The sequence below is a fragment of the Diorhabda carinulata genome, chromosome 11, assembly GCF_026250575.1.
Source record: "Diorhabda carinulata isolate Delta chromosome 11, icDioCari1.1, whole genome shotgun sequence".
In the NCBI taxonomy this organism is placed as follows: Eukaryota; Metazoa; Arthropoda; class Insecta; order Coleoptera; family Chrysomelidae; genus Diorhabda; species Diorhabda carinulata.
The window spans coordinates 10,245,258-10,272,240 of record NC_079470.1 but is presented as its reverse complement, the minus strand read 5'-3'; the positions used below and the strand labels follow the sequence as shown (position 1 = coordinate 10,272,240).

Here is a 26,983-nt window from a genome sequence, read left to right as displayed (position 1 = left end):
AAATTCCATAAAGGTAGATATTTCTTGGAAACAACGAAAAAGTACCGGATTTCGATATCAACACCGCCATCTCTAAGACTCAGACACACGGCGCAAAAAATAACAATTTATGAGGTTCCCTTTAAACATCAAACTTTAACATTTATAATTAACTATGAAAATAACTCAAACGGATATTTGATTCAAGACAAATGTATTTAAATATTGTTGTAACATGCTTTTTATTAATAAAACTATTCAAGAAATCAAAATCCTGATTACAGCTCTGTATTCTAAATTCTACCTAAAAACCAGTTTTAAGCCGGCTAACAAAGAATTTGACAAGAAGGTTCTAACCTAACATTTTTAAAACAAATTTAATACAAAAGTATACATAAACTAACAAATATAATGAAATTTGTTATAAAACTTAAAAAAAGATATATCCTCAATACTTAAAACGAGTTTATTATCAGAAATAGTTGTTTTTAGTGTAAACATAAAGACATATTTCAAAACAAAATCTTGACATTGAAACTTGATTATAAGTACTTGTATTGAAAAAAATATGACTTACCATTCAGTTTGTCGATAGCTCTATCTGCAGATGATTGATCGGGGCAGTCAACAAATGCATATCCCCCACGTTTTATCAAAATTGTTGTACAAGACAAATTCTGTTCGGTAAAGAGTAGCCGAAGTGAATTTTCATTGGTATCGTTGGGTAAATTACCAACGTATAGTTTACTCATAGTTATCGGAGGAATTTTACCCGTCGTCGACATTTCAGTTACTTAAATATGTAAATTATCGTACTTAAAATTACGAAAAATAACTAAACTTCACGAAAACTCAAACACCACGTCCGCAACGCTTACAAAGTTTTATGACATGCGCACACTTTTCGTTATGCTTGGAATGCATGCACCCGCATAGGGAAGACAACATTCCAAATTTCTCATCATTGGGTGAAAATTTGACACTTGATACAGCTCCAGACATGCGATATGTTAAATTCCAATTTCCTCTATTTTAATAATTACGTTTAATTCTTGTTAAACAGGCCATTATTAACAAATCAGATTGAAATTAGTGTTTTGTTTATAAACATAAATATCTTCTTGATTATCCATACTATGTTATAAATTATTATTTACAACGGCGCCGTGGCTTAGTTGGTTAAAGCGCCTGTCTAGTAAACAGGAGATCGCGAGTTCGAATCTCGCCGGGGCCTTTAAGAAAATAATTTTTTTGTCGATTATTGTATTTTATTATTTTGTCTTCTTATGTACAATTTAATGAAAAATAACAGAACAAATTATGTTAAAAATGGTTAGATAGATGTGACTGATCATAATTTATATTATATTAAAAATAGGACAACAAACAATCTCAATACTAAAACAAACACGCTTAGATAAAATGCTACTCGTTTCATAACTACAGGATGTTGAAAACTTAAAAATATTTTATATTAGGTGATATAATTCTACTAAATTCGTTAAATGTTTTTACATTATGACATTCACCCAGTTGAATCAGTACTGACAAAATATTTCGTAGGAGAAAATACCAGGGTGACTCCTTGAGATCGTTGTGGTTCTGCCTTACAATGCCCCTGTCAACCACGCTCAATGATATGAAGTAGGATTTTTTTATGTAAAAAGTAAGCACTCGAATAGTTCGAGTGGCACCTACTGTGTGGGGAGGCCTGTGGATATTGATATGTAGATTGTTGTGTTCGGGAAAGACGTGCCTTGGTAGCTGATTCCACAGGCTTACATTTCTCCAAAGAAAGGATACTTGATAAATTGACGTTCTGGGCTTCTGCAGACGAGCTTGGTGTTCATGAGCCACGTATGTCTATCGAGTAGGTCTTGCAAATACTGCTCTAGATGGGATTATGTTCGACAGCTCGAGAGAGCATCTGCCGTGGTAGTTTCGGTAAAACAAGTCAGATCAGCGACCTTTCTTCTATCAAAATCTGAGCTGTATGAGAGATGTGGCAACACTTCCCAGCCAAGCTCTAATAGTTTTCCACGAGTTGCCAAAGATGTGTGAGACCTTCCATTATGATGGTTTTGACATTTCTAGCTGTTTTTTTATTGCTTCATCCAGTTTCATTAATTGGCTGACAGTAAACATCAGAATTGATCGTTTAGTTCCTTGGAAGCAGCTCAAAAAATACAACATCTTTGTAATCCCACCAAACTCACAGCAAGAACTTATTTTGTTGTTTTTCAGCTTTCGATATGGTTTGTGCTGGTTCATCGTATTTGCTCCATGATCGTTTTCGAACTATGTTACTGTAATGGACCCATTTTTCATCACCATAGATGATTCTTTCCAAGAAAGGATCGGTTCCATTGCGTTTAAGGTGCATATCTCAAATGTTGATTCTTTGTGTTACATGAATTTCTTTCAATGGGTGAGGTATCCAAATATCAAGCTTTTTAACTAGTCCAAGACATTTTAAATGTTTTTTAATTGTTATATGACGATCCTCTCCAATTATGACTTTGATTTAATCATCATAAACTTCAGTAGGTCGACAAGAACGTTGCTCATCTTTGAGGAAAAAATCTCCAAAATGGAATGTTTTATACCAATTCTGATACTTGCGCTCTGTTAAGCACTAACATGAGTTATTCCAAAAATAAAGCAACGCCATCAGTAAAAAGCGAAAATACTTAGCTGCTAACTTTATAATTCACCTCATTTTTTGATAACGCCTCGTACAACTGAATTTGTTGATAGAGATTGATAGAGAGTTCGTTTTAAATATGATTAAATCGTATAATATGTCCAGTTTACTTCGAGTTTTATTTAAATATTTAAATATCCCTGAAAAAATGTGTTCATGTGTTATCAAAAATGGTATTGTATTTTTTCACACGGTTGCAACCTAAAAAATATAATAGCGGCCGGATTTAATCCACAAATACAGGTTAGACGACGCAAAAAGTTATTATCATTTTCTAACGTTTATAAACGTACTAAAGCATTGATCCACTACCAGAGGCGCCACAAAAAGGATATGAGTTGAAAATAAATTATTAGACGAAATATAATTAGTCAATCTGCAAAAGCGAAAAACAACATTTTAGATTGTACTTAAGGCAGAAAAAATATTTTCTCGATACTTCTTTTGTAATATAAAATGTCCAATAAAGGAAATTACAATATATAAAAGGCCACTAACCGTGACTTTGGGACCCGTAAACTTGACAATAGCTTTCAAGGCGATCCTAATAGGTTAGGGCCAATAGAATAAAGTAAAACGTATTTTTCAACTTAAAACCTTTATGGAGTTATCAAAGAAGTGTCCTACTCGAATTATGCTACATCAGATGTGTCAAACTCAATTTTGGAGAGGGCCATATATTAAATTTTGAAATCGTAGGTGGACCAGATTGAAAATAAAAAAAAACGAATTGAATTATTATAACATTTCATTTATTAAACTATATAATTGTATACGAGTAATATACGGTTATTGAAAATCATATCAAAGTTATAAAAGATATTAGGTAATTATGTTGAATTCGAGGATGTAGATACCTGTTTTCTCTTGTTTTTGACAAGCTCATTGATGTCAGGTATCATATTCGTAAGCCTTGTACAATACACTAAATATACATACACATAAATAGGTGCTGACAAACATGCAGAGAAATCATGCTGCATGCTTTTTTAATTCTCGTTAATTATTCAAAATCTTGAAATAGTGTATATAAAAGGTAATGGTAATGGATTGTTGAAAATTCGGAATTTCGTTCCTTCAAAACGATTGTCGAATTCCGTAATAAAATTTTGCAGAAGTTGAGAATATTCATTCAATTTTTTTGGTTCACTGTGCCAAATGATTTTAAATGAGGGTAATGGTCCACAGTTTGATTTTTTACCTGATTTTCCCACAGCCACAGCTTTGTTTCAAAGTATTGAAAATATGAATACATTTGAGTGACAATCAGACTTTTACCCTGTAACTTTATATTCAGATCAGTCAAGTGTTTATTCGTATCTAGCAAAAAGGCACAATCAATCCACCAGTCATTGTCATAATCAATTGGTTTCCTTTTTGTTCTAACATGAACTACTCCTCGACTGAGCCAACAAACTTCGGTGAAATAAGGGACATCAGAAAACTTTTCCTCCAAATCTTCTAAAAATTACCTGAACTGTCGGTGCTCCTTATAAAATTTAAAATTTTAACTATAGGTTGTATGACATGATCCATTTTTAAATGTTTGGATTCCAATTATTACTGATGAATTATACAGTGAAATCCTACAAAATTCCCTGATGTTTTCTGTTTTAATTTAGTTACAACGCCCCAATGGTTGCCAGCCATTGCTGGAGCGCCATTCGTAGTTGTACTGCTAAGTATATTCCAGTTCATTCGAGTTCATATTCCGCTATGAAATACTTAATTGCAGAATAAATATCTTTTGTATTGTAGTACCTGTCAATGTAACGCACTTTAATAGTTCTTCAGTTATTTCAAAATTACTGTTAATGCCTCAGCAAAGAGCAAGTTGAGTTGTATCCACAGTACCACAGTATCAGTCCTATCGTCAACAGCTAGTGAAAAGTAAATTTCTTAATTTTGTCCTTCAGTTGAAGAAATAAATAATGAGATAAATAATTTATTCTTGAAGCAACAGTGTTTCTTGGAAGCGAAATATTTTTAATTATTGACTTTTAAGATAGAAAAGAAACATCGCCAACTTTCAATATACAGTCTTTAATAAAATCACCATCAGTGAAAGGTTTCGATCTTTTCACGATTTCTAATGTAATAATAAAACTTGATTTCAGGGCATCTTCGCTCTCTGTATTAGCTTTAGTAAACATCGATTGTTGACCTTGTCAGTTTAGATTTTAAAGTGTAACCATCGAATTAAACTCCTTACAAACAGCAACTGTTCGATTATAAATCAAACAAAGTGGTATACTTTTCGATTATATGAAAAACTATGCAATTTCCCATATAGACTGAAAAACTCTGCATTCGCTTTCAACTTTACGTTTTTGTGACATTATGCCAAAATCGTAACAATTATGGAACACAACAATTATCGCATGCGCACGACAAAAACAAATGCACAATACCTTCACAATCACTACTTCGTAGTACAATTGAAATCCTTCTCAATTACTCGACTCCACTGACTCACGTCACGCCGACGCACGCGTTTTATATGGTTAAGGAAGATTCTAGCGTAGACTCGAAGCGTGCGGAAGATTCTATCGTACTCGACAAAAATATTAGGATATTTCCGCTTGCCGTTAAGAGATGGCGATACTGTCTTTCTCTCTCGCTTGTCTAGTCACGCACTGCCCTTGAAATTACTTATAAACATCCGTAGACTTGAGAGGACGAGTATTTAAAGTGCAAGAATCGAATGAAGTCTGAAAGCTCTAAAAACATGATTCTTCTTTTTGTGGCCGATCACGGGCCGGAAGCGGCCCGCGGGTTGTATCTTTGACATGACTGAGCTACATAATCAAAGATAATATGTTACTTAAAATCTGGTTGCTAATTGGTGAGATCAACTATCTTAAATTTAACAACTTTGAAAGTTTAGTAGAATGATTCACATATATAATAGGTTCTTACTATTGAAATAAGTATCTTTGTGCATTACGTTATTTTTGATAATACGGCAAATTTTTCCAAAACTCAGTTGTTGAACAGCCATTTCATTACAACTTCTTCCGCCTTCACAATCTTATATTTCCTATAGCTGAGTATTGGTTTGTTTTCTCTTCTTGAACATATCAAACGCTATCTGATTGTCTTAAGACGTTTGTAACGAGTCGGTGTTTCTGTTTCAAGACTTTCAATTGAATACATTCTGCACTTGATCAGATACAGGTTTTCCTTCTTATAATGATATGTTCAAGGTAAATACTGGATATCTGTAATGATATCTAGTATTTACTAATACTTATAATAAATCTAATAACCAGTGAGGGTATATATACATTTTTTTTCTGCAAAAAACTGTTCAAATTTGAAGTTATTTTGAAAATTTGTTCAAGATCATTGCCTATCAATAACCACATCACTAAACGATGTCAAGATAAATCATCACCAGGTAGATAGACATTATCCAGCTCTTCAACTAATTATTTAAATAAATTGAGGGTGTTTTTAGAACTTGGACGAATATAAATGCTCTCTATGACTGATACCATGGACAGATAACAAATCATGAAATTTGTTACTCAAAAACCCGACGCGGCCTTGTTTTTCACCTGTCATAGATGGTGCATCATCTCTAGCAACATGCAGAATCTTACTGATAGGCACTGAATATTCTACTAAAATCCTATTCAAGGCTTCTTCAATATCGACTTCGACCAACTTTAACCAAACATAAGATAGCAAATTGTGAGTTACCTTTTATATTTGTTGATTCATCAATTAGATTTAAAGTTATAGAACTTGCAGTTTTGTTGTAAATTGCAATTGCAAGTTTTTGCAATTTTTTATTTAAAAGAGTTAAAATAAAAACAATATGTGAAATATTTATAATTTTTCCTCCCTGTTTGTGCTTTTGCTCTGTTGAGGCCAATACAAGCCCAGTTATTAGATCCGCTTCTTTTGCAAATATTGACAATACCGTGCTCGTCTGTTTTCGGACTCGTCCAACAAAGTATTATTTTAGCCGCAGCGTACACAACATTTTTTAGACGACTCCTAACAAGAATTCTATCATATTTTCTTTGTTTAAAGTTTTTGATTTTTTTGTAGTGTACCCTTTGTTTTATTTTTTCAGGAAATTGAGTGAACATCTTGTTTTATTATCGAGAATGTAGACCATAAAGTAGAACTTTTCTAGATCTTAGACTTTTCTGAAAAATAAGTGAGCACTACGTTTTCCGTTGGGTTTTTCACCTTTTTCTGGTAACACCACTTCATAAAGAGCTCGTACTGTTTTTCTTACCTTGCACGAGATTTATTGAAGTGAAACTGTCAACTGTCAACTGTAAACTGTAAACTGTCAACTGCCAACTGTCGACTGTCAGCTGTTGACTGTCAACAGTCAACTGTCAATATTGAAGTGGCTAGAGTCACATTTAAGGTTGAAGTTTTCTACTCCAGAGCGTCCCGAAAGTGTTTTGCAGTACGGAACTGTCACTTTCACTACATGGAACACTCAAAACGCAACATTCCGACTCTTTTTGCATTTCAATTACCAAATGAGATTAGAAACATTAATTTCTGATCCTTTTTTAGGAATTCATAATCAATCTCGATTTATTGAAAAGTATAGAAATAATTTCTGATTCTTCTTTAATTAAAAAAAAAAAGAAAAAAAAATTCTTTTTCTAACCATTAAAACATTGGAAAAGCTTTCTGGTTCTGTTGGAAATATTAAAAGCAATCAAGGAATATAGGATCGTATAAACGTTAGTCTCTTTAGATGATTTGCCACTTTCTGGATTAAAGTAGCAGTTCACGTAAGATGAAGATACTGAATAAGTAAATAATCATGAATTAATTTCTTGTGATAACGCCTTTATACTAATGTCAACTGTCAGTAAAACAATGTGAATACTATTTGAATCTAATTTTATTTTCGTGTGTATCCCACAAGCACATCCCACATAAAAACATGGTAGTTTAGTAGTTTTAAATGGCCAGAAAGCTTATGTACGCAACGGTTCTTAACCGCCCACTAATGCAACTATGTGCCAAGAACTATAACATGAACCTGTGGGGTATAAGAGAGGAAAGAAAATTGTAGGAAATGGGGTTTAAAACTAAAAGGAATCATAAATAATTGAGAAATTTCTAGAGGTTTAATAATAAGACAAGATAGTACATAAGGAAAGTGTTAGAATAAATAATAGAACAAGAAGAAAGTTTGTTATGCTAATGTTTAAAATCAATGGTAACGCCACTGGTAAAGGCAGTAGTTCCTAAATGGGAAGAATTAGAAATCCTGCATCTGAATATATCACCTCGTGCAGTTATTTGAATAATGTAATTGTGTACCTCAGAAACGGATATTGAAAACGAAAAACTTGTTCTTATTTTTGGTAGTAACGATTGTTACGCTAGCAAGTTCCGGTTCCGTATTATACATTATATTGACCTTTAGACCTTTGATAAAAGAATGCTCTTTGTAAGTTCAGTAGAAGTATTGTACATCCAGAAAATGTGACTTATCTACATTGAATTTTGGATACAATACATTTTTAATTTGGTATTTATATAACCGTACTATGGTCCAGTGAAATATGGAAGAAAACAACATCAAATATTTAACACAATTTCCAAAAGATTTTTGGCGGCGAACAGTAGGAATTTCAAAGCTCCAACATATTCCAAATATCACAATACGAAATATTATGAGTGTTAAGAAATCCATACTGGACAATATATAAGGTAAGCAACTCAGCTGGTATGGCCATGTGCAGATCTTTTATACTGTTTTTCACTAAATTATACTTTTTACTGTTGAACAAAAATAAAGTATACTACAGAATACTGTTTTCAGCATCAAAATGCAAACACTTAGTATGTGTTATTCTGAGCCGCTTACACAAATTTGTTTTTATTTAGTCAGAGGGCGCCCACTCAGTGCCACAGCTACAAACAAATCACATTGAGTTTCTGAACGATTCTGTCAGTGTCAGAAATTTATGAATTAATTATGAATTAATCTCACCAAGCCACGCCACTGCTTATCGAAGACTGTATTTCGAATAAATTGTGTACATAGCCTTCCGACAGCTTCGGCCAATAGAAATGCATTTATGTCTACGATTCGATGTTTTCATTGGTAAATAGTGGAGATGATGAGTCCACGTCCAGCTCGACAAGAGGTTACCAACGGCATTCGCTTTCTTCTTTCTATGTACGGAGCTCCTAAAAAAACTACCTGCTTAGATAAGTATCTATACGCATGTTTCGTTGAAAATACTAAAAGTAGAAAGTTCAATTAACTTCTTCTTCTAACTTCAGTTGCTGTTCATCAACATCTTTTTCGGGTATATTATCTAGTTCAAGTATGGCTTGGTTATCAGCTAGACCCTACACACTGGGGTTGTGAGTTGGTCAGCAATATATTAGAACCCGTTCAAACTTTATTCCCATTCGAGACGGAAAAACTGCTGAACACATTTTTTTGCAGCTGTAAAAACGGATGCAGTGCTAAATTTTGTTGCAAAAAAGTCGGACTGTTTTATTCTCTAGTATGTACACCTCGTCAAGGCCAGTCGTGCTCTAGAATAGAATCACCAACAGTGGAGGATCCGTTTGATTCCAATGAGGCGACATGCGATATTGACGCAATTTACATGCACTAAGAATGAAGATGAAGCAGAATTTGAAAGTTACGACTCGGACGATTAAATTTCAAACCACGTTGAAAAACGCACTAAGTACACGTCCCCTAATGTGGCGTGGAAACGTGTGTATATTATGACGATTGAAACTTTTTGAATCATTATATCTCAGAAACAGTGGCTCGTAGAAAAAAAAATAATGATACTTTTTTGTAGGTTATTTTATGATCTACAATTTTTGTCTGAAGTATTTATATGATAAAATTTACCGTTTTGCTTAACATCAGATTTGAATAAATTTTTTTCCGTACACGGGAATGATGGGGAACTTTCAAATTGTATTTTAAAGTTCTTTTTAACTATATTCTAACCTCATTTTTAGGTATCTAAAGTTTTTTTCTATTATCAGAAACACCGTCATTCCATCTACTTCCATTTTAGGGTCGGTTGTAATGAAGGATAGAATAAATAACAAAATGGACTCGTGCTATTCATATCAGTTCTTTGTATAACAAAAAATTGTCTAAATTTATTCCATTTAAACGAATAGATGAATAGGAAATATGAGAAAGCTGGTAACAGGAAATTGATTGTATTAAATGCTCTCAATACCCATGTAGTATTATAATTGGCTCAAATTATAAGCTGTGATAGTGACTATTCTGGACAACATGGACAATTACAAGCAAAACCATTATTTTAAAAACTCCTTGAATTGGCATCTTATATTCAAACAATGATTTTCTTTTAATTTCGTATACTCTAGTTATCTTAATTTCAGATTAATAATAAACCGTTGGTCAGGTGGCCCAATTTTGTCTTAATAAAATTTCTTATTCTATATTTTTCTGTTGGAAAATTGATCTACATAATCTACATAAATTTAGCTTAAGATGGCGGTTTGACTAGATAAATACAGCAATTCGAGTCTGTCCTTCTTGTTTTTGAGGCAACTCTATCCCACTGTCCTATACAAGAAATTAACGTCTAATTGTTATTTTTATTCCTTTTTACCTAATTTAATTCAACTCGCACTGTTCAGAGCAGGATCGAGAAGTTTTGAAACAAAAGTAGTAGGGTAAAACCCATCGAGAGAGGAAAATAATTTACGGGCGATCTGATGTAGGTAAGTGGAGGGGAGGGGGAAGTTTTAATGGTAAAAAACAGTTTATCTTGATTTGCGTTAAAACTACTAAATTAAAAGGCTAAAAATCCCATGGAAAAAAGGTTGTAGTTCATTCAAAATTCTTCAATTTTCTCACAGCCAAGTTTTTAGTTTTTATATTCTTATCTTATTGCTCGTAAATTATTTTTCCTTATTCCCATTCTTATTATATTCTCTTCCTTTTCCAATGGGTTTCTTCTTTTTAAAGGGTTTCAGATAACCAATCAACTTGAAATTTTACATACTCGCTCACTCCTGATAGCAGCAATATGTGAATCAAATAAAAAATCTTCGAATCAATTGACCAGTTGGGGACAATTTTATCTGAAGAAATTTATTCGTGATTTCAACAATAGATGGCGCTGGCAACAATTATACTTTTTATATAGATGGCAATGGAAGGTGCTATTAATATTAATAATTAAAATATAATCTTCGGTTAAAACATTTTTAATAATTACTTTCGATAAAAGTAATCATAATTGAATTTTGGAGCTGCCTATTTCAAAAAAATCTTAAAATTATCTATGGAACACGAAAATACTTCCAAGGAAAAAGTATCAATATTTTTGCGAGATCAAGATTGAGTGAAACCTTCTATGCTACTTGTTAAACGCGAGATTTTATCGTTTTCAACATTACTAACTTTAACCATTAACATTTGTCAAAATGTGTGTTTCTAGTTAATTAACCAGTGGTTCGCAATTGGAAGAGAGGATGGCGCCACTTAGTACTCGCAAGGAAATGTTCAACTACCTAACGACGCTCTTTGACGTGGTCTTCAATTCAGTTCTCAAGCCCGAACGAGGATTGTTAAACTACTCTGATGAGACATAATAACGTCGAAACTAGTCAGTAGTTAGAACCCCTCCTTGCAATTGCGAGCCATTGGGGATGATAACGGCAGAATACATTTTCGAAATGATTTCAGATGTGAATAGTAGAAATCCTGTATTTTGATATATATATATGGATGGAAAGGATGGAAGGATGTATTCTTGAGATTAAAAAGTGACAAATGTATTGTTCATAAATATAATTCAAGTACTTCGTCTCAAATGCTTAAGACGCCACTGCATAATGGAAATTTAATGTTCGACCAATGTAATTTCAACTTTTACCTCCGCTTTCCCTAACTAACCACTCATTGTCGCTTTATCCTATCCGTCACTCCCTTATTGTACCTTCCGAGTGTAATAACTGCAAATAATTGCATTGAGCAATAGAAAAATGCAATTCACGCATACCGGAGAATGCACATTGAGCACATGCAATGTACAGAGTCATACACGCGAATTGCAGTACTTGCAGTCGCCGATTGGCGGTAGAAACTGTCCCGCGGTAGCCAATCGCGATTCTTTGTGTGTGCAGTCGATTTAATGCATGTGCAAGTGATGCACTTTATGTAATGGTCACCCGACCCTTGTTCCATAGTTTAATGTTTTAAATGTAAAATTATTATGCGTTGTAGCCGTGATGGGTCACGGAAGATATTGATGGTATAGTTGCTCAATGGAAAGATCTTTTAACGATCTAAAATTATATTTCATTAAAATACTGGAATCAAATTTCATCTTGTACGAGGTAGAGCTGGAGAATTAGTTTTCACGCGTTTATTTTTGTTCTAAATAGTTTTCCACCAAGTCCTATTTTTATGATTGGGAACAGAAAGTAATCGGAAGCCACGCCAGGAGAATATGGTGGAATAGGCAATAAATTGTATCGCAAATCAGAAACGCAATACAAATAAAAATGAATGAAAAGAAAAAGCAAAGTTGCTGTGAATTTAGAGATGAGATAACAGATAATAATATGGAAGATGGAATAGCACCAAAGTTATTAAGTGAATAAGATAAATAGTTCCAGACTGGATGCGAAAAATTGTCAAAAAATCTGGTAAAAAAACAGAAAATGGCGAGGGACTGAGGGAAATCATTAATTGCATATATGTACAAACTTTACAAAGAAAAAACTTGGCACAAAACATGAAAAATAGGCAGCCATAAACCCCAATAGTCAATTAAACGATAATATATACTACTTTCACTTTGTGTCGAATTTAAATAATTTTAGAACTTAGTCTGACGTTTCTCTACAATTACTGTCCTTGCTAATGACGCGACAAATATTGACAAATGACATATGTCTCTAAGGAAACAACAATCACCGTCCTTATTAATGACATATCGACATATGACATATGACCATGATGTCCAGTGTCATTGAGCAGACAATTATTATAACTTACATCATGTTTAATCTAATAGTATATTTAATTTTTGTTATTCTAATATTTCATGTGTAAAAATAATCACTCAAATAAAAAAAATGTAGACTCGCTACAATTCGTGATTTTAATACACTAATAAAATTTTAACTTCTGTTACGTTAGAATGTGCCAACTCGTGATCGTTGTTGTCATGAAGATTACAAAATTCGTGGCGGAAGATTATGCAGCTCGGGATTATAATTATGCACGTTTTTGAAAGTTTATTCGGTAAATGATAAAAGATGAATGGAATATAATGTTTATTGTGAACCTTATGGGCAAATCAATGACAATATATACCATTTTCACCTTTAATTCGAATTTTAATAATTTGAAAACATTGTCCGTCGTTACTCTAAGAAAAAAACAATCACTGTCCTTGCTAATTACGCGAAGAATAATGACATATAATCATGATGTCAAAGAATCGAATTACAAAATTATTATTTCTGATTATTACCCTTCCAGTTCCATCGAGCACATTAATATTATAACCTCCATCATACTCTGAGTATATTTCATTTTTGGGTGTATAGAAATAATAACGAAAAGAAAAATTGGCGCGCCAGCTCGTGATTTTAATACTCGCAATAAAATATTAACTTCTGTTACAATTGTGCCTAGTCGTGATCGGGGCTTTAACGAAAGTTAGACATCTCGTGACGAGATTATGCAGCTCGGGACTTCATGTATGCACGTTGTTGAAAATTTATTCGATAAAAGATAAGAATATAATGTTCATAGTGAACCTGATGGGCCAATCAACGATAATATATACTACTTTCAACTTTATTTCAAATTTTAATAATTTGAGAATATAATCTGCAGTTTCTCTAAGGAAAAAACAATCACTGTCCTTGTAAATGACATCTTGACATATGACATATGACCATGACGTCCAGTGTCATCGAGTACACAATTATTGTAGCCTCCATCATGTTTTTAATTCTAAAAGTAATATTGATTATATAAAATAATCACTGAAAAGAAAAAATATTAGTGTCCAATAGTTGATATTAAATAGACAATAAAAATACTCTCAGCTTGTCTACTAGCTTTTTTTCTCCCATTTTTTCGGGTTTAAAAAAACCACACAAAAGTTTGATGCATCTGCGTCCTGTTCGCATGAGAAATTTCATATAGGGTCCCGTTTGGGAATAGAAGTAGACAGAACAGTTACTCACCTATGACATATACTACAGGGGATCTTTTATAATAAAAACTCGCTGCAGGTAATATGAGAGAGCTTTAAAAAATTAACGGTTTTCTAGAAGCAAATCTAGTAATCGAATCAATACTACTAAAAAAGGTTTTTGTAGGATTTAATTTGAGATTTTCTTCATGTTATGACACACGGTTCGAATATGGTTTTCTAATATTCAATATTTCACTTATATAGCCGTATAAAAAAACGTCCCTTTATCATTAATGAATGCAAGTCCAACACCAATATTAGTCTTTGTGATAAGTGATCTTAATCTCGCAGATTCCAGTCTTAGTCTTGCAGGTCTTGCGCTAGAGATGTTTCTCTATCTTTCTCAACAATAAGGAGAAGAATCCGTAATGCTAATTTAAGATCCTGGCCACTTTAAGCAGGGTATCATTGACATCTGGAATGAATGGAACGATGGACGCGATTTTTATAGATTCGTCTTGTTATGTATTGATTTTAGAGACTAGACGAAACAAATATGCTTAAATTTTTCGTTGAAGCTCAATTATGGTCTTGGCAGATATTTGTTCCAATAGCTGTACTTAGTAATTGTATTGGATGGAAATATAGCATAGGGGTAGAGGGATCAAGTGCTAGCCAGCATACTGCCACAATTTTATGCTGCTTTAGGCACCCAGTTCATTTTTATATGATAATTGGAGATCACATTGAGTTGCGATGGCTTTAGAAGAAATAGAAAATCAAGGTTTTCATCATCAACCGCTTCCACTCAGCTAGCCATAGAGGATCACCATCCTCGACCAGTAACCAATTTTGTTCTACAACTTTAGACAGAACTCACACAAAATTCATTGGAAAATTCAACTGAAAGCATGAAAGTTCTCCATATTTCATTATATTATATCAGCATTTCATTCAGTTTTCAGTATTCTAAGATAAAATTATGTTATGATTCGTTTTTCGTAGTTGATCCTTTCAAGAAATACGTCTTTGTTATACCCTTTAAAATGGAAATAATTCAATCAATATATTTAACTAATGTTGATTGAATTAATACATAACACACAATCGATAACAAGACATATCTATAGAGATCGCGTCCTTCCATTCATTACTGCAGTGTTGGTATTCCAATCCTCAAAGTTTATCCTTGTTGCTACGTTGCAGATGTCAATAATACCCAGGATCTGAAATTAGCATTACGGATTCTTTCTCTTATTATTTGGAAAGATAGAAAAACACCTCTAGCATTAAAATGTCTTCTTCTCAATTTTTTGCAGGTATTACTTTGAGACGTAAGTCCCAGGTAACAATCAATAATGTTTTAAGTTTGCTCAAAACGACATTTTGGACACATACAGTCGATTTGCAGTATCTGTATGTGTCGATTTTCTTTTTGACAATAGTAAAATCAACCAACTTTACTAAAACTTTGGAAAGTTGTTCATTATTTTTATACAAATTAAAGGAATGCAATTCTGAATTCATTTCCTATCTAATGACAACAATGCAAGAACATAGATTTCAAGGGATTATTAAAATTTTAATTGTCATTGTGTATCAAAAGGATAATTTTTGTAAAACGAATGATTTTTGTGAAAAAAGATGGACTTGACATAGTTTTTCTTTAGAAAATGGAAACTCGACGGACTTGCGGTGCGTTAAAATTATTTTAAAGCAAAACATGCCAAATCCTGAGGCTTATTTTTTTTCACTAAATACAAAATGGAAATCAAGTATTTTTTTATTACAAAATTCGCATAAACCGTTTTTTTAACGGTAGAATTTAAATGTATTTTATCTACAAATATTGTCTGACGGAGGTAATTTTTGAGGTTAGTAATGTTGTATTTAGGTTTTAAATTTCAGATATTCTTCCGTGTGGTAGATTTGATGTTGATGTTTCTGCTTTGAAAGATGGACATTCTGCGATTATGTTGCAATTGCAGTTGTCACATTTAGGTTCAGGTTTGGGATCAAATAAAAAGCTATGGGTCAGTCGCATATGGCCTAGACGGAGACGCGTTGGAAGAGCTTCATCTCTACGATTTTTCGGTAGCACGAAGCTTGTATGTGGACGTTGACTATTTGATCTCTCATTCATTGAGCACTTTACGTTATAGGGTTGTTTTAGATCGGCACTAATTAAAAAGTTTACGCATTCCGAACCTATCACTATTTACTGCTTCAATCAAGTATTTTGTTTTATTCAAAATAATTATTTTACACACAGACTTAAAATATCTGAATATATTACGATGAATAAAATCAAATGTTGGAAAATTGGAAAATATTTCTATTACAAAACCATTTTGAAAAACTTAAAAATTAGGTTGACCTCAGAAAAGAATTTTCCATACATCAAATTAAATGTTTCTTCCTAGACATTGCCTTGTGGATTTTTGAAAAGATTATAACTAATGCAATTTTGTAGATGATAAATTTTTTTGTAGAAATGGACTTGTTGCTATTGCGTATTAGGCTTAAATTTTATTAAGTAGCTAGAGTATTTCGTTCGGGCTTTTGATTCAAATCCATTTTTCGAAAATTGTCTGCAGTTTCAAAGAAAACTAGTCCTGAACTGTCTTGTTTGACATATTATGTATATTCACCCCAATATTATCAATAGCAAGTATTGTTATTGTTATTGTGTCTTCAACCCTAAAGTTTTAACTGTAGATGTACAGTTTTTTTTTGGAAATTCTCTCAGTTTTTTGTTTAGGCATCGAAATATACAGTTTTTTGCTTAAGATACTAGTATTAGTAGTAATTTGATTCGATTTAAAAGACATACTCAAGAGCTAGACGATGTTAAACTGTCAATTTTTACTCGAAATGTAGAATTTTACATTGATGCAGCAGCCCAAATCAAAAGGTTTCCTTTCGATGATATATAACGTCAGACACGACGAGTGTTTACAGATGTTGAACTCATAAGTTATATTAAATCATGATTTTATCAAAAACATATAATTTTTTAACTATTATATTAATTAACAAGTATTTGTGCAGAAAATATAAAAGAGTTAGAAATAGAATGGAGAACCCTTCGCAAGACCAATTTGGAATTTATCGGGACTAAGACGCCCAGTGTAGAAGAATTTTGATGGCATATTTCTAAATAAAAAAAGGTCATGGCTCTGCGATGCTTCCACTGTTATCGACTTCCACCAGGAAGCTTTTATGTTTGTCGTACAGTTCTGCTACGGTATAACGCTTCTTTTACATCATTTATCTCATAAAAACGAAGCTAAGAAATTAATTTCTACGACCACATTAAAAGGTACCTTACACACAAAGTCAGAAAGTAAAAATTGTTTTGAGTTCAATGTGACAAATGCAAAAAAAATTATTTACTGATAACTTACTGTACGACAAGTAGGACCTTGTTTGACAGTGACAGTTATTATTCAACAGTAATTCGTATTAAACCTCGTATTATTCTAAAACTGCGAAAACATTTTCTTAAAACGTGCTGATTAAAGCAAAGTTTCTGTTAGAAACAAGCAGTTGATTGTAATTGTTTTCATTACAAGCACGTTTGGAAGTTCATTTGGGAGTACCTAATAAAATTAAACCGCCAAAGAAATTTGTCATTGGAGTAGGTAGTGCGAGCATCGACTCTTCTGAATGAAGAATATTCAATGCGATTTATTGCTGGTTTGTTAAGGAGACATCAGTCGCATAGTGGGGCGACTCAATAAAACGGGTTCGTACCATCGAAGACGTTGCACTAATCAAATTGATCTGCAATCTGTTAAAATCGTCTCAAACGGTTAAGAGACGTTTACATGAAGCAAGCTTAAGTAACAGAAGACCAGCCGAAAAACGTTATCAAAGAGCACAAAGTTCAGAGATTGAATTTTGCAAGACTACATCAGAATTGGACCATCAATGATTGGAAACGGCTTCTGCTCTCCGATGAAACAGGCAAGGAGATGAACGCAAGGAGAAAGGTTTGCCAGCTATAATATCTTTACTAAAGTGCTATTTGGTGGAGCTAAAATGTTTTGTTAAGGAATTTGCTTCGATGCTCGTACGGAATTAGTCTCTAAACGTGTGAGTTCTTTTGCTCCGTTGGCCCTAAGTTTTTATTCATTAAGGACAACGCTCGTCCTTACGTCGCTAGACAGATTATTGGTTACTTACATGATGTTAATATCCTTTTATTAGAGTGACCACCTAACAGTCCGGATATGAATCCTATGGAACATCTATGGGATTATCTTAAAAAGAGGATTCGAAGTCATGGTTTCTAATCACAACCAACTCATAGAGAATGGGAGAATATACATCAAGCGGTTGTTGAACATTTTCTTTTCTTTTTTTTTAATTTAGAGGTATGATAGCTTTTTTATGGGAAAAAATGAGGCAAATTAAGGTTACGTTGAGGTCATATTAGACTAATTTGTAGGTGTTCATTATTATTTCAATGTAACTTAGTTTTATTTTGTGTTTATGTTGTAAATAGGTATCTAGAATAATTAAAGTGGTGCGTTAATTTTGTCCAATAGTTTTTGTATGATTTCAAGAATATAGATGGAATAGAAAATTAAGAGGACTTACAAATTGAAAATGAGATAATAGCTAGTGATATTATCTAATATGTATCAACAGCAGCTGATTACTTCATTGTTATAGACGGACCTTTATCAGCTGCTATAATTAAGCTTCGTCAAAAATAGTTAGTCACATTTCACGTAGTGTTGCAATACTAGCTTTTAGATATTACTAATTTTATGTGACGTAACGACTTTTGATATTTCATTTCCTTAAAACATTGATAATCGCATAATTTTTTGTTGCTTTCAGTTTCCTCTCTAAAATTTATTCTATTTATTACCATCATTAACTAATAAAAAGATAAAGCTGTATATTCACTGTTTTTTAACACGTTGACTGCCACGACAAGGTTCACAGTTCCGTTTAAAATGACAATTTGATTCAATTACACTATAATATTAAAAACTCAAATTCTAGTGCATAGCTATCATAAAAAGGATAAAAAAGGTATTTTTTTTTAAAAAAAAGGTGTTACGAATTATCTCGTAGTTGGCTTCTGTAACATAAATCTCTTCGCGAAAGTAAACTACGAGTTAAGACACGCATAGACACGATTCGACCTGTCGAGTGCATTACATTTTCGTCTTTCTTGAGTGTTTTGTTTTATAAATATTGTTATAATTAAATTATCAAGACTCCAATATGGATAAGAAAAGACCACTGACTCAAAATGAAATTGAGTACTACGCAAATCTGAGTGATTCCGAATTAGAGGGGATTTTTCTCGAGGATGGTAACGACAGTAGCGATTATGAATCTTCTAAGAATTCAAGTGATAGTGAAAATGAAGTTGATCCCGAATCTGAAGATAATGTCGATGATTCCCGAGCATCAACATCAAATGCGAATGATAGTTTGTGGTCAGAAATTCAACAAAATCCTGATTTATTTATTTTCCAAGAAAATGTTGGTGTGAAATTGGGTACGACAAATTTTACAGTACAAACGCTGGTGGACTTATTTTTTTCGGATGTATTACTTGTGGAAAAAACCTCAGTGTTGCAGAGACGAAAGTTTTTATTGGACTTTTGTTGCAAACGGGACCTTGAACTTTTCCATCAATTGAACATTACTGGAGCACCAATAAGCTATATAATGTAAATTTTTGGCGCTCACATATGAATCGAAATCGATTCCAGTTGTTACTTCGTTATTTTCTCAATACCATCTACCGACAGATTATACAAGGTGAGACCAATACTAAATCATTTCAATAATATTATGCGTGAAAACTATGTAACAGATAAAAATCTTTGTATTGACGAATCCATGATGCTATGGCGGGGAAGATTGCTTTTTCGACTATAAATAAAAAATAAAAAACACAAATATGGTATCAAACTGTATGAACTATGTGAGTCGGACGGTCGTGTAATGAAAATAAATATTTACAGCGAAAAATCGGAGGAAACTGACAATAATGTAGGTCACACAACTGACGTCGTTTTACATTTACTTGAGGACTATCTCGATAAAAGATACAGGGTTTACATGGATAATTTTTATAATTCCGTTACTCTTACAAAACTGCTAAATACACGAAAAACTTGTGTGCGGAATCCTACGAAATAACAGAAAAAGAAACCCCAGAGATGTGGTAAATCGTAAACTGAAAAAAGGGTGTATCTGGCAGCTAAATCGTCCTGTTACTGTATGCGAATGGAATTACAAACAAGATGTCCTTAGCATTTCAAACATGCATGCTGTTGAAATGGTAGAGGTGCCCAATCGCCATGGAAAAGTTTCTATAAAACCGAATATTATTCGAGATTACAATAATGGAATTTCTGGCATCGATCGATCAGATCAAATGCTTTCGTACTATTCATCTATAAGAAAGACTATTAGATGGCCCAAACAGGTTTCATTACATATTATAGAGATATATATACACAATGCTCACAAAATTTTTCAAAAAGTAACTTCTAAAATAAAACTGATTCCACGTCGCGTTGATTGGAGAAGAGATTCAACCAGTTTCGAAAAAAGTGGAATTGCTAAAGCTTCATTATTTAGAGAGTCTACTGACAAAAATAGCGTTCAAAAAAGCCATGTCGTATATGTACCCAAGCAAAAAAAGGCAGAGAAACGCGTTATTTCTGTACAGCATATAAAGAAAATTTTTTGTTCGTTTTTTAATAAATTTTCAGTTCATTTAAGCCAGCATTGATTTCTGGTTCTTTTCCCAGAAGCCATCTGTCGATATTAGCACTTATATATTCCGAGTTTAATCGTAGCTGCACAAAAATGGCAAGTAAACACCAGACGAGATAACTCGTAGTTTGCGTCCTAGAAAAGAAAACAATCTACGAGTTATTTCGTAGTTGGCAGTCAACGTGTTAATTTGATATTCATAGTTTTTTCTGGCATATCTACAGTTTTAACTCTATGCTGGATTTGGAAGCACAGTCTTACAAGAACAGTGTATAGCCGGAGATTTCGCGAAAATATCAAACGAAATTTTCCAAAAAAAGGTTCCAGATTAGTGTATGGGTATGACACAAAGTAATTTATTAATTGTCTGTCTATCCATATTTTAATTACATCAAATACCTGTCTGAAATTTGGAATTCATTCCACAACCCATCCACAAAGGTAAAAAAAAAGAATATTCAATCAAATACAAATTCATTTTGTTTAATACAAAGATATTTTAAATTATAAACGTCTCGTCTCGGGGTGAATGACTATACCTTCCCGCCCGTTTTGTAATGGCTGACTGCCCCTCCAAACATACGTAGTGGAAGTGGCACGACAGGGGTTGAAGGAGAAGTAAACGAGGGGTCGATTCTACCCCGATGCCGGGTTATCGTACGCATACATAGAAACTGAAAGTGAAACTAAATATAGTACAAATCATTTATAACACAGCAAACATTCGATAAATCACATAATTGATGAATACATTATTTAATAATGGTACTTTCTATTAAACTCTGTAATACTAGAATTAAATAATTATACCATATTCAATATTCAATTCAATATATAACTGACAAACTTATTATTTATATTTCTCTTTTAACAAGGTTAATATTTTTAAATACAAAGGGAAAGCGGCAAGTAATAAAATTTTGTTTTAATCGATAATATAATCAAAATTTTGCCATCTGGTGTGCAAATTTTCAAACACGGGTAATCCGATGGTGCAATATCGGGCCAGTATGATGAGTGAAGCGGTATCTTCCATCCAAATTCATTAATTTCATACAAAATTCGTCTCTCAAAGTAGAATAACGACTTCTCTGTTGACAATCGCCGGAAAGTTACCCAGGTTTGTACATGTCAAAATGAACAATTTCTCGTATACGTGCTTTACAACACAGAAGTCCCTTTTTGGAATATAAACCGGCTTCACAGTACCTACTTTGTGGTGATTAATTTGAAGAGAATCACCGACTTTTACATTTTGTGTTACCCAACCTGCGCTACACCGACGACACACTGATCATAGCGTCTACCATACCAGCAATAACAGACTGTATGTTATCAGCGAAAAATAAGGCTTAAAAATAAATAAATCCAAAAAGAAAATAATGATACTTGATAGACAAGACAACAATTCTTTACAAACATCAGAAATTGCAGACTACGAAGTGGTAAACAATTTTAACTATCTTGGTTCCTTGATTACCAACACTGGAAAATTCTAAAGCGAAATTCGTCATCGTCTAACCATTCGGCCACCAAGTTAAATAAAATATGGAAAGACAAATCTATCCCGAAAACAACTAAACTATCTCTAGTTGATGCCCTTATCTTCTCCATTGTAACGTACGCAGCGGAAACATGGACTTTGAACAATGCAGAAAAAAAACGAATAGAGGCTTTCGAAATCTGGGTGTATAGACTACTCTACGTGTATCATGGACAGAACACTGAACCAACGTATCCGTATTACAAGAAATTGGTGCACATACAAGGCTGCTAAACAGAATAAACCGCATGTATCTGCAGTACCTGGGACATATAGCTAGAATAGACCAAGGGGTAGATCTCCAATAATATGGTAGACCAAACAAAACCCTTAATAAATATGAGACGGCATCATGCTGAAAAGATTGCACAGGATAGGCAAGCATGGAAAACAATTGCTGAATTAAATATAAATGGTATCACTTCATCCTTTGAAGGATAATGGAAAGAGGAGGAGAAGGAGGAAACACCAAAATATCTCCTCTGTTTGTTTTTATAATCTGCTGCAAATGTCCTTGGATACTCGACCAAGTTTTGGTGATAGTCCCTCGATTGTCTCCCATGGATTTCCTTCCACTTCTACACCTCGCATATTATTGTCTGCTGTTGTTGGTTTTCCCGATCGAGTGTCAGAGAGATCAAAATTACAGGATATAAACTTAGAATACCATATTTGGTAATAACGAACGTTCAATACCTTTTTATAAGCATCGCATATGTTTAGTCACAACTGTTGTGTTAGGTACTACCCACTGCCAAAACTCAAAAAGCATACAATGCCGGATATGCTCTTCTGGGATTTAACAGGCTATTTCACCCCAAATTATAAAAAAGAATTATTGAGAAGTGAATTAGTCACAATAATATTGAAATATCTTGACCTCGAAGTACTTAGTGAATTGAGAAATCATAATCACATACAAGTTAAGAAAGCTGGGTGCGTTGTGATTTTCTTCAGAAATTTTGCAATTCCAAGTTATTCATACCCAACGGCTTATAAGAAAACTCAATCTTCTACTTCTACTAAATATATCGTTCATCAATTGTTTACGTTGTTGTTAATGAATATCTTTCATCTATTCTTCGATAACATAACTTTAAATTTATAAATCTTATAAATTTATTAATAATTTTCTCTAACTGTGTAATACATTCGTAAATATGACACTAAAGTGTAGATTTTGTTTCTTCCTTATTGACTCGGTTTTTAAGTCCTTCTAATTTAAATGGTATTTTAGTTGGAAATATTTCATACTGCCGCTCTTGTTCATTTCGTCAACTACGAGTATTTACAATATGGTTACATTTTTCATCTTAATATAAACAAAACAATTTTTTAACTAATTCAATTTATTATTGTTTTTGTATATTAATATATGGGGTTGGCGACAAAGTAATTTCAGTTTTATAGTATAAAATAGAACTATAATGTTTAATCGAATATATAATTTCCATTTTGCTCAATGACCTTTTGCCATCTTTCTTCCAGGTTCATGATTCCGCGCTCATATAATTTCTGGTTCTCATCAGCAAAAAACTGAATCAGGTGCAATTGAAGGTCATTGTCATTTGTGAAAGTTTGACCATTCAAAGAATTCTGCAAACTTCAAAATAAATGGTAATCAGATGGTTCCAGATCAGGGCTGTAAGGGGGATATGGCATTATTTCCCAGCTAAGCTCCTATAGTTTCCAAAGATGTGTGAGGCCTTGTATGTCATGTAGGAACACTAAACCTTTCCGATATAACAATTATGGTCGTTTTTCTTTGATTGCTTTATACAGTTTCAACAATTGTTGATCGTTTAGCTCCTTTGAAGCAGCTCTAAAAACACAACACGTCAATGTGACCAGTATCACGTGACCAATGGCAAAGTACAGCACTAATATAAGTTATTCCAAAAATAAAGCAACGTTCTCTATCAGTAAAAAGCTAAAGTACTTAGTTGTCAACCTTATAGTTTCCACTACTATATTCCAAATTGAATGATTTTATATTTTTAAGTGAATATAATCGATTTCATTGTTAAGACTCTTTATAAAACAATATGAAAAAATTTCTTCATTGTCCATGCAGGGAAGTAGATTAGAGTACTTTTTGTGAGACTCTAGCCATGAAAAATTGAGTGAATGAATTTTGATTTATCACGTGTTGGTGACAACCAAGTTGGAGTTTCTGTATGATGTAGGCTTTGTTGATGTTAAACACAGTTTATAAAATTCTAAATGGTCTAGCTTGTGTATAACTAACTAATAGGTGGAGTTAGAATTTATTCTAAATAATTATTTCTATAATATTTAATATATTTTTACAACCGCAAACAAAGAGGTTGTAGAACTAAAGATAGTTCTAGCAGCAGACCGCCAATAGCTTTGGAAAAACTGTGTTAAACATGTTATCAAGGAAGAAAATAAGTATGTGGTATCACCCTCTTTACAACCTCTCATAATTCAATCAAATGATGACTCTAGTTCAGACGATTCTGACTACCATTATCATTTATAAAGATACTTTGGAATTGATTTGTTTTTTTCTTTTGTTTTATTTGCAAAAAGTTGATTTTCCTTTATGGTTTTTGCTTTGAAATTTCCTTTTCCAGAAAAAAAAACAAAAAGGGCTCCAGTTCACGTCTGGTATCCTGTTTAAGCCTAACGCCCTTATAGGCAGGTACATTTTACTCGTCTATTTACGTTTTATAATGTAATATTCAGTTGTAGCAAATTTAAGAGGTATAATAATCATTTTTTTTCTAAGTTCCAAGTAGGACTAGAATTAAGTGCATCTGTCTAAATAAAGTATAATGCCGTCCAATTTATAATGATCGAATTGTCTTTTGAAGAATACTTTCTGGCATAAGATATAGATATTTTCAAAAGTATTTATAAAAATAATAAATTTATAAAATGAGGTATCTAAGCCTATGGTAGATCAAACAAAATTGTTGGCAAGGGTTTTTATAATCTTCAATTGATATTGGAAGAACTATTCTACTTGTCTTAATAAAGACTACTATGAAATAAATGCAACATAGTGATTATTGCTATAAATAAATTTTGCTCGCCACTTATATATTGATACTAATCTAAATGTACGTAGCTTGTTATTTCAATGTTATCTCTCTATTTTTTCAGTTTGTTTCTGTCTTATATTTGGCACGTACTATAATCGAGAGGAAAAGTTTTAATTATATAAAAATGCACACACGGCAATTTGGAAAACGAAAGGAAAGCAAACAGAAATAATAGAAATATAATATCCTAAACGGCGATTAGTTTAATTTTAAATTTATGGCGAGTTTGCGTTAGATCGAAGTTATGCAAGAAATCAATATTTGAGAGAGATTGCGTACACACAACGAAAAACGGTTAGATAAAAACTATGTACTACTCATATTATTCTTTATGTAGAATTGACTTAGTCAGGATTGGATTTAAAAATAATTTACGTAATATGTAGATGGATTTGTCTGTCGTAGTTTCGTTGCCATAACGTCGGCATAATTATCAGAATGCGTAACTCCTTTTTGGTGAACTTTACAGTAAAAACTATTTATTTTTACTATGCATGGAAATCATTTTAATTCTATTATGAATCTAATAGTAATAAATATCAAAGTATTCAATTTTATTTATTATTTCTAAGCTTGTAAATTAGATTATTAAGAAAATGGACTTACGAGCTTTTCTTTGATGCAGTATCCATCTTTTTTTAAAGTTACGAAGTGCGAGTGGAATTTAGTATTTTATTAGTATTACCTATTGTTTATTTAGGTACAACCTTCAGTTTTGAAATTCTTTATTATTTTTATTAATTATCTTATGAAATATAAAAACAAATACCTCTTATTTTCATATTCATAAAGTCTTACTCTCTCAGAGTTTGGTAAAATGTTATGTACATAAATCAGTTGTTATACAATATACAGAGTGAGTTTTATGTATGGAACCCTAATTATCTCGGCAACGGCTTGTAGGATTTTTATAAATTTTTGTGTACAAGGGTCTTGTGATACGGCCGGTATTATGGGATATTCACATTGTTGTCAGATCTTTCCTTTTTCAAGAAAAATAATGAACTTTGTGATTTCATATGGATCACCCATAATTTCGCTTCTACAGCGGTGCACAACAATACAACCTGTAAAAGTGTTTGATGATGTTTAGTTTATTTGTAATTTCCGTTATCTTCTAAACGTGTATGTGTGATTGGAACAAAAAGTAATGTTTAAGAATCGGTCTAAAAATGACGAAAATTGGAGTTACCCTTTTCAATATCATGGAATATATTGGAGCGGACCTCAGAAAGTAAAGCGAAGTGAATATTCCTTCAATGACTTGAGATATAGCGCAGGTCTTTTATCTATACATTCAATGAAGTGCTCGACATCATCTCTCCATTTCGAGAGCACCCGAATAATTTTAGGTTCTTCCAAAAGCGTTAAAACACAAGCGATCTGCAATACAAGGCTATGGACATAAATTCGATGACGGATAGTTGAAAAACTTTTTAATCAAAAGGTCATCTATATGGTTTTATTATTTTTTAGTTGACAATTATCTTGCTGGCTGTATTCGCACTCATATTTGATTCCATACACGTATAGACCTTCGACCTTTAATCGTTTTAAAGTTATAGGTATGCTCCTAGCCTTAGGCTGGGTTCGAGTAATGGTTTTTTATTTGTAAAAAGCTTAAATCACAGGAAATTCACTTTTTTCATTTCTGACCAATGTTGACAGAAACAGGATTACCTTTTCATTCCCTATAATGGATTCCGGGACATACCGGAGCGAAGGGAAAATGAAATAGCTGATAAGCTCGCTACAGCGGGAG

General features: G+C 32.8%; 1 protein-coding gene and 1 non-coding gene across 3 annotated transcripts in view; one reads left to right on the top strand and one right to left on the bottom strand.

Annotated features, from left to right (window-relative positions):
- LOC130899319 (insulin-like growth factor 2 mRNA-binding protein 1) overlaps nucleotides 1-874 on the bottom strand; it is a 121,016-nt gene extending 120,142 nt beyond the window's left edge. For both annotated transcript variants that reach the window (XM_057809183.1, XM_057809184.1), the window contains exon 1: nucleotides 557-874. In XM_057809183.1, coding sequence (XP_057665166.1) covers nucleotides 557-764 — 208 coding nt within the window. In that variant the 5' untranslated portion in view covers nucleotides 765-874. The remainder of the gene's footprint in view (nucleotides 1-556) is intronic.
- Nucleotides 875-1,139: 265 nt separating this feature from the next.
- On the top strand, nucleotides 1,140-1,213 carry Trnat-agu (transfer RNA threonine (anticodon AGU)). Its single transcript has one exon. It is a non-coding gene; the product is annotated as a tRNA-Thr (tRNA).
- The last annotated feature ends 25,770 nt before the right edge of the window (nucleotides 1,214-26,983 follow it).